This window comes from Babylonia areolata, chromosome 5 (genome assembly GCF_041734735.1).
Source record: "Babylonia areolata isolate BAREFJ2019XMU chromosome 5, ASM4173473v1, whole genome shotgun sequence".
NCBI lineage: Eukaryota > Metazoa > Mollusca > Gastropoda > Neogastropoda > Buccinidae > Babylonia > Babylonia areolata.
This window is the reverse complement of record NC_134880.1, coordinates 8,859,737-8,867,992: the sequence shown is the minus strand read 5'-3', so window position 1 is coordinate 8,867,992 and position 8,256 is coordinate 8,859,737. Positions and strand designations below refer to the sequence as shown.

General features: G+C 45.1%; 1 protein-coding gene across 1 annotated transcript in view; it reads right to left on the bottom strand.

Moving 5' to 3' along the window:
* LOC143282354 (major facilitator superfamily domain-containing protein 12-like) overlaps positions 1 to 8,256 on the bottom strand; it is a 36,234-nt gene continuing 27,978 nt past the window's right edge. The window contains exons 10-12 of the mRNA XM_076587965.1: positions 6,066 to 6,160; positions 2,901 to 3,028; positions 1 to 544 (exon numbers count right to left, since the gene is read on the bottom strand). Of these exons, the coding sequence (XP_076444080.1) occupies positions 387 to 544; positions 2,901 to 3,028; positions 6,066 to 6,160 (381 nt within the window). The 3' untranslated portion in view covers positions 1 to 386. The remainder of the gene's footprint in view (positions 545 to 2,900; positions 3,029 to 6,065; positions 6,161 to 8,256) is intronic.

The window sequence follows — 8,256 nt, the reverse complement described above, 5'->3', positions numbered from 1 at the left end:
ACACCCTCACTTCCACACCCTTCCACGGTAAGGCAAGGGCCGCTACTCTAGTAGTCTCTAGCAGCGCTCTCTAGTGTTTTTCAAAAGAGGGGCACCCTCTCTCTCTTACCCAAGCTTCCAGCTGTCCAGTCATTGACAGAGACAGGGCGACTGCAGTGAACCTCTCTCTCTCTCTCTCTCTCTCTCTTCCCCTTTTCCAACCCTTCCTCCCTCCCCTTGACAGCCAAGGGCCGCTACTCTAGAAGTCTCCAGCAGTCCCTCAGTGTTTCAACAGAGAGGCGTCTTCTCTCTCGTCAAAGTTTCCTTGTCCTTCAACTGTCCAGTCGTTGACAGACACCGGGCGATTGTTGTGCACCTCAGCCACTGTGCGCCTGGCCGGTGACCCGCTAGTCACCATATGAGGGGTCCCCCACCACCGTGCCGTTTCCTGATTGGACGGCGGTGACCTCGCCATTGGTGGTGATGCGGGGGTCGCTGACAACCTGGCCGTTGGTTTGTGGGGCCGCACTGTCTTGGTCAGGGTCGTTGATATTGATTTCTAACACTGAGAGAAAAACAAAGTGCAATGTAAAACTAAAGGAATAACTGTATACCATTTTTGAATGGTTTTTTTTGTTTTGTTTTTTTTTGGGTTTTTTTGTTAAACATATAAAAACATGATTTCACGATAGAAAAAACATATTGCTATAATAAACTCTGATCTGAATAAATTTATCAATAGTTGGTTGTACTACATACCTTTGTTTGATGATGTGCATGATTAACAAAAAGAACATTATAAAAAAAGCTGAAAAATCATGGCGAAAAACTTTTGACCGACATAATATGTAATATTATACCAGGCGTATTTTCATTCTTCATGAACCAACAGCAAAAGGGGGGGGGGGTGCATATGTGTGTGTGCCATATGTATGTCTTGCTGTAGTTTAAGCACATTCATGTCAATATTAAACAAAATCCATTTTGTACATAATCTCAGACTGAATATGTATTAATGTGGTATAGAATCACTGAAGAGATGATTTTGTGCGATGCTGTGTCAAAATTGCAAACCTAGCGATAGAAAAAAAATTATTAAAAAAAACCCCAATGCACTCAGCTCTCAATTATCCATTTTTTCTCTGCTGAACCAACTTTAACTCTCTCCATACGAACGGCGAAAGAGACGATGTTAACAGCGTTTCACCCCAATTACCATCATCAAAATATTGCAAGCGGAAGGCTCTTATACTGAAGACGTGAATGTTGACAAAGAATACCACAATTCTGACGATGGAAGCTAAAGGTTGGGTCATTCAGACACCCGCTGGACATCCGAGGGGTCTGTGTAGAGGAGAAGAGAGGACTGGCCATACTGAGTGAGTTAAGAAATCCCTGTGGTTCCTATGTGCAAAAATCAAGTCAGCACTCAAGTGTCACCTTTTTTATTTCCTGTGTATGTCTGTCTTTCTGTCTGTCTGTCTGTCTGTTGGCATTGCAGGGGTGGGGGATACATTGCTGTTTAGTGGGAAAGTGAGCAAATGTTGATATGTATTGTATGGTGAAAGAAAAAAAAAATCTTTTTTAAGCGTTCAGTTTGTGTATGGCAGTACTCAGTGTATACAATACAGACTTTCTTCTTCTTCTTCTTCTTCTTCTTCATTCATTCATGGGCTGCTACTCCCGCATTCACTTGTGTATTACAAAAGTGGGCTTTTATGTGTATGACTGTTTTTACCCCGCCATGTAGGCAGCCGTACTCCGTTTTCAGGGGTGTGCATGCTGGGTATGTTCTTGTTTCCATAACCCACCAAACGCTGACATGGATTACGGTATCTTTAACGCGCGTATTTGATCTTCTGTGTGCATATACACACGAAGGGGTCCTGGCACTAGCAGGTCTGCACATATGTTGACCTGGGAGATCAGAAAAATTTCCACCCTTTACCCACCAAGCGCCGTTACCGAGATTCGAACCCGGGGCCCTCAGATTGAAAGTCCAACGCTTTAGCCACTCTGCTACTGTGACCGTCATACAATACAGACTTTGAATCCACGATTGGGGTTAAGTAGTTTGAATGTGTGAATCTTACAGTATTGATGACAATATTTAGGTTGCGATCATTCTCACCAGCAGTGTGCTCAATATCACAATTTATTTTATTCCCAAGGTGGACAAGGTGTATCTTTGTACTTGTTCAACATCCACTCTTTTCCAGACTAATCTCAGAATTCTGAGATACGAGTTCTAACAGGAACTGTAAATGTAAAGATTAATGTGTCTCACGTTTTGAGCACAAGTTCTAACAGGAACTATATTTGTAAAGGATAAAATGCCTCACATTTTAGGTACATGTTGTAGCAGTTACTATAACTGTAAAGAATTAAGTGACTCAGGTTTTGGACACAAGTTCTAACAGGAACTATTGTATTTGTATTTGTATTTCTTTTTATCACAACAGATTTCTCTGTGTGAAATTCGGGCTGCTCTCCCCAGGGACAGCGCGTCGCTACACGACAGCGCAACCCATTTTTTGTATTTTTCCCTGCTGTTTTATTTGTTTTTCTTGTCGAAGTGGATTTTTTTTTTTTTACAGAATTTTGCCAGGAACAACCCTTTTGTTGCTGTGGGTTCTTTTACATGCGCTAAGTGCATGCTGCACACAGGACCTCGGTTTATCGTCTCATCCGAATGACTAAGCGTCCAGACCACCACTCAAGGTCTAGTGGAGGGGGAGAAAATATCGACGGCTGAGCTGTGATTCGAACCAGCGCGCTCAGATTCTCTCGCTTACTAGGTGGACGTGTTACCTCTAGGCCATCACTCCACGTATAACTGTAAAGAATAAAGAATAAAGTGTCTCACGTTTTGGGCACAAGTTCTAACAGGAACCATAACTGTAAAGAATAAAGTGTCTCACTTTTTGCCCTGGCGCCTCTTGATGAAACGATGAAGGTCAACAGTCCTATGAAGGCCAAGGCCGCTGACCCACCTGGAACGAAGCTCTGCACCTTTCTGTAATACGGGTTACACGCCGGGCAGCACTTCCTGAAATGACACAAAATAAAACAAAATTTCCTCTTACTTTAAACCATTCACCCCTGGGAAAGACGTCCACATTAGCCCAGTGGTTTAAGCGTTGGACTTTCAGTCTGAGAATCACAGGGTCGAATCTCGGTAACGGCGCCTGGTGGGTAAAGGGTGGAGATTTTTCTGATCTCACAGGTCAACATATGTGCAGACCTACTTGTGCCTGAACCCCCTTCATGTGTACACGCATGCAGAAGATCAAATACACACGTTAAAGATCCTGTAATCCATGTCAGTGTTCGGTGGGTTATGGAAACAAGAACATACCCAGGATGCACACCCCCAAACAGGGTGGGTAAAAACAGTCATACAGAAGAAGAAAAATTCCTGGGAACTTTACAGCCTTGGCACGATTCCGTGCCATACTGATGCAGACAAAAAAGGCAAAAAACGTTCTATTTTTCTCTGAGGACGCATCCAGAAATACTGTAGAAGTTGTTGTCTCATTCGTCATTTATCAGATGGATTCCCCCGTCTCCTTGACGAAGGCGGCAGTACGTCGCAGGTCCTCCAGTCCTCCGTACAGCTTCTGGGCCGCTGGGATTGGGTCGGGCCAGGTTTTCTCTTGGAGCGCTTGGTGGAGTGGGCAGGACTGCAGCAGATGTTCTGTTGTCTGGCTGCCTGTTATGCAGGGGCACTGTTCTGTGTTGCCGATACGGAGTTTCGTGTATAGGTGGTGTTTTAGGCGGTTGTGGCCTGTCCTGAGCCTGAAAATGGCTACCTGCTCTCGATGAGTCAGCTCTGTTGTGGCATGGATGCTGCTGCTTCCACTTGTTCTGCAGCTTGGCCTTAATGATGATAGGCGCAATAGCCGAGTGGTTAAAGCGTTGGACTGTCAATCTGAGGGTCCTGGGTTCAAATCACGGTGACGGCGCCTGGTGGGTAAAGGGTGGAGATTTTTACGATCTCCCAGGTCAACATATGTGCAGACCTGCTAGTGCTTGAACCCCCTTCGTGTGTATATGCAAGCAGAAGATCAAATACGCACGTTAAAGATCCTGTAATCCATGTCAGCGTTCGGTGGGTTATGGAAACAAGAACATACCCAGCATGCACACCCCCGAAAAGGGAGTATGGCTGCCTACATGGCAGGGTAAAAACGGTCATACACATAAAAACCCACTCGTGTGCATATGAGTGAACGCAGAAGAAGAAGAAGGAGGCCTTAATGATGGTCCTGGATTCAGAGTAGCTGGTAGACCTGTCCATCTGCTCTTTCGCTGTAGAAGTTAGTTCCCTGTCTCTGCAGCTCAAGGGTATGTAGGAACAGGAACACTTTCATCAGACAAAATCTGACGCCAGACCAATACTCAGGCATAGGGTTCAATGGGTTAATCCAAGTTTTAGTTTCAGTTTCAAGGTGTCAGAAAAGGCAGACTGATCCTTCTTCTTCTTCTTCTTCATTCGTGGGCTGCAACTCCAACGTTCACTTGAACGTAAATGAGTGGGCTTTTACATGTATAACCGTTTTTACCTCGCCATGTAGGCAGCCATACTCCATTTTCGGGGGGCGGGTGGGTGGTGGGGGGGGCATGCTGGGTATATTCTTGTTTCCATAACCCACCGAACGCCAACATGAATTACAGGATCTTTATCATATGCATTTGATCTTCTGCTTGCATATACACTCGAAGGGGGTTCAGGCACAAGCAGGTCTGCACATATGTTGAGCTGGGAGATCAGAAAAATCTCAACTCTTTACCCACCAGGCGCTGCAACCGAGATTTGAACCCGGGACCCTCAGATTGAAAGTCCAATTCTTTAACCACTCGGTTATTACGCCTGTCAGAGGGATCCGTTAAAGCTACACCACATCTGCTGTTAAAAATAATAATAATAAATAATAATAATAATACTAAGGAAAGACAAGGGAGCTGATGCCTCATCATAAACCCAACACACTGATCAGGCCTTGAGAAGGGGAAAGGGACAGCAGAATGATCTACAGATGTGGAAAAAAAAAAAAAGCTCCAGCACCCCTTTACAGCCTCCGTAGGAGCAGAGCTTCATATCCATTGTGTCTGGAGCTTGCAGAGGAAAGTGGTAGAGTGGTTAAGGATGCCCATACAGCCTGTGAGGGTCTGGGTTCACACCTGGGTGCAGTGAGGAAAGTAGGAGTAAAGTGCCTTTCCCCCTGAGGACACAACGCCATTCTCAAACGGGGACTCGAACTTTAATCACTGGTGAACACTGGATTAAAAGTCCAACACCTGATTCTGTAGGTGGCATCAACCCAACGCTCCCACCCACGCCCCACCCCCACCCCCCGACCCCCTGCCTTCCACACCAACCCCCTCACCTCCCCACATAGTTATACATATGTACAAACTCAGTGTATCACAAAACAACTGCACAAAAAGTCCAGCAGTTTCAGTTTCAGCAGCTCAAGGAGGTGTCACTCCGTTCGGGCAAATCCATATACGCTACACCACATCTGCCAAGCAGATGCCTGACCAGCAGCGTAGCCCAATGCGCTTCAGCAGGAAAACAAACAATAAACCCCCAAACAAACAAAACAAACCTCATAGTACGATAACCAAAGTTATCAACATGTTCAAAAAATGCATCACACACAAAGGTGTGAGCACACCCAGCAACAGAAAAGAAAATCATACAGACAAGCAAATCAACAGCAGTACAAAAAAAAAAAAAAATCAAATGAGAATTCACACCCTATTACTGCTAGTACTAAAAGACTGAAAAGAACAATGCACAACAATGTCTCCTGATCATGATTTTGAGAGCAAAACACCAAACAAAAAAGAGAGAAAGAGAAAGAACACCACGTTCACACACATGTAGACACACACACACACGCATACATACATACACACACACACACACTTGCTCTCTTGCACACACACAACACACACACACACACACACACAAACACAAACACACACACACACACACACACAACAGACACACACACACACACACACACACACACACAACACACACACACACACACACACACAGGGTGCACTGTACTCACACACAAGGATGAAAAATCTGCACAATCTCCACAGCAACCCCGTTGGCCAGTTTATCGGTGAAACTCATGGAGCCATAAACAAAAGCACTGGATCCCTGCCATTGGAAAACAGAGAATGTTACCACACATAATGATGGAGGTGGAGTGATGGCCTAGAGGTAACGCGTCCGCCTAGGAAGCGAGAGAATCTGAGCGCGCTTGTTCGAATCACGGTTCAGCCGCCAATATTTTCTCCCCCTCCACTAGGCCTTGAGTGGTGGTCTGGACGCTAGTCATTTGGATGAGACGATAAACCGAGGTCCCGTGTGCAGCACTTAGCGCACGTAAAAGAACCCACAGCAACAAAAGGGTTGTTCCTGGCAAAATTCTGTAGAAAAATCCACTTCGATAGGAAAAACAAATAAAACTGCACGCAGGAAAAAATTTTTTTAAATGGGTGGCGCTGTAGTGTAGCGACATGCTCTCCCTGGGGAGGGCAGCCTGAATTGCACACAGAAATCTGTTGTGATAACAAAGAAATACAAATACAAATAATTATATACTGACACCCCTGGAAACGGAATATGGGTGCCTTCACACACACACACACACACACACACACACACACACACACACACACACACACACACACACACACACACACACACACACACACACACGCACGCACGCACGCACGCACACACACACACACACACACGCACGCACACACACACACACACACACACACACACACACACACACACACACCCTTTGATTTGTCTCTGCACAAGATTCAGCGCTATATAAATACTATTATTATTATTATTATTAACAGTGAGGTAAAACTGACCATGCATGTAGAAGCCCTCTCATTTTTACAACTGAAGATAGAATACGACATGCAAAACTTCAGTATCTCATAAAGAGAAATAACACAAGATGCAGCACAAAACTTAACATTAACTCACTCAGTACAGCCAGTCCTCTCTTCTCCTCTACACAGACCCCTCGGATGTCCAGTGGGTGTCTGAATGACCCAACCTTTAGCTTCCGTCGTCATAATTGTGGTATTCTTTGTCAACATTCACGTCTTCAGTATAAGAGCCTTCCACTTGCAATATTTTGACGATGGTAATTGGGGTGAAACACTGTTAACATCGTCTCTTTCGCCGTTCGTATGGAAAGAGTTAAAACGTTAAACACAACTTTGGAGATGAAGAAAAAAGAGAGGGATAAAATACATTTTCAAAAACGTTTTGCTGCATTGGCTCTGCCCAGCATGAAATCTCACTGAATGACACAGGAAACGAATGATGAGCGCCCAGTGGCAGCCGTCAGTCGGCTCTACCCTGTTGTGTGAATGACCCTGTGTTTGTAAAGCGCTTAGAGCTAGGTCTCCAACCGAGGGCAGGCACTGTATAAGTATCCATATCAATCAATTATTCAATCAATTATATTCTATTCTCATTCTTTTCATTTTACTTTATTCTAATTACATTCAATTCTTATTCTACTCTATTCTTTTCTTGTTCTATTCTTTTTCTAATTTGAGTCTAATTCTGTTCTATTCCAATTCTTTTGATTTTACTTTATTCTAATTTGATTCTAATTCTATTCTTTTCTCATTCTATTCTATTCTATTCGGAGTCTAATTCTATTCTAATTCTTTTCCTCCGAATTTATTCTAATTTGATTTTTATTCTAATCTTTTCTTATTCTAATTTGAGTCTAATTCTTTTCTAGTGTAATTCTAATTCTATTCTTATTCCACTCTATTCTTTTCTATTCTATTCTATTCTTCTTCGTCGTTCGTGGGCTTGCTTGCAACTCCCACGTTCACTCGTACGTACGCAAGGGGGCTTTTTACATGCATGACTTGCCTATTCTGTTCCACTGCTTACTTTTTCCACTCTTTGCTATTCCGTCATTCCGTTCCCATCCCTCCCCTCCGCTCCCCTGCCCTCCCCTCCCCGTCCCATCCCCTCCCCTGCCCTCCCCTCCCCTCCCCGTCCCGTCCCGTCCCCTCCCCTCCCCTCCCCGTCCCGTCCCCTCCCCTCCCCTGCCCGTCCCCTCCCCTCCCTGTCCCCTCCCCTCCCCTCCCCTCCCTGTCCCCTCCCCTCCCCGTCCTGTCCCCTCCCCTCCCCTGCCCGTCCCCTCCCCTCCCTGTCCCGTCCCCTCCCCTCCCTGTCCCCTCCCCTCCCCGTCCCGTCCC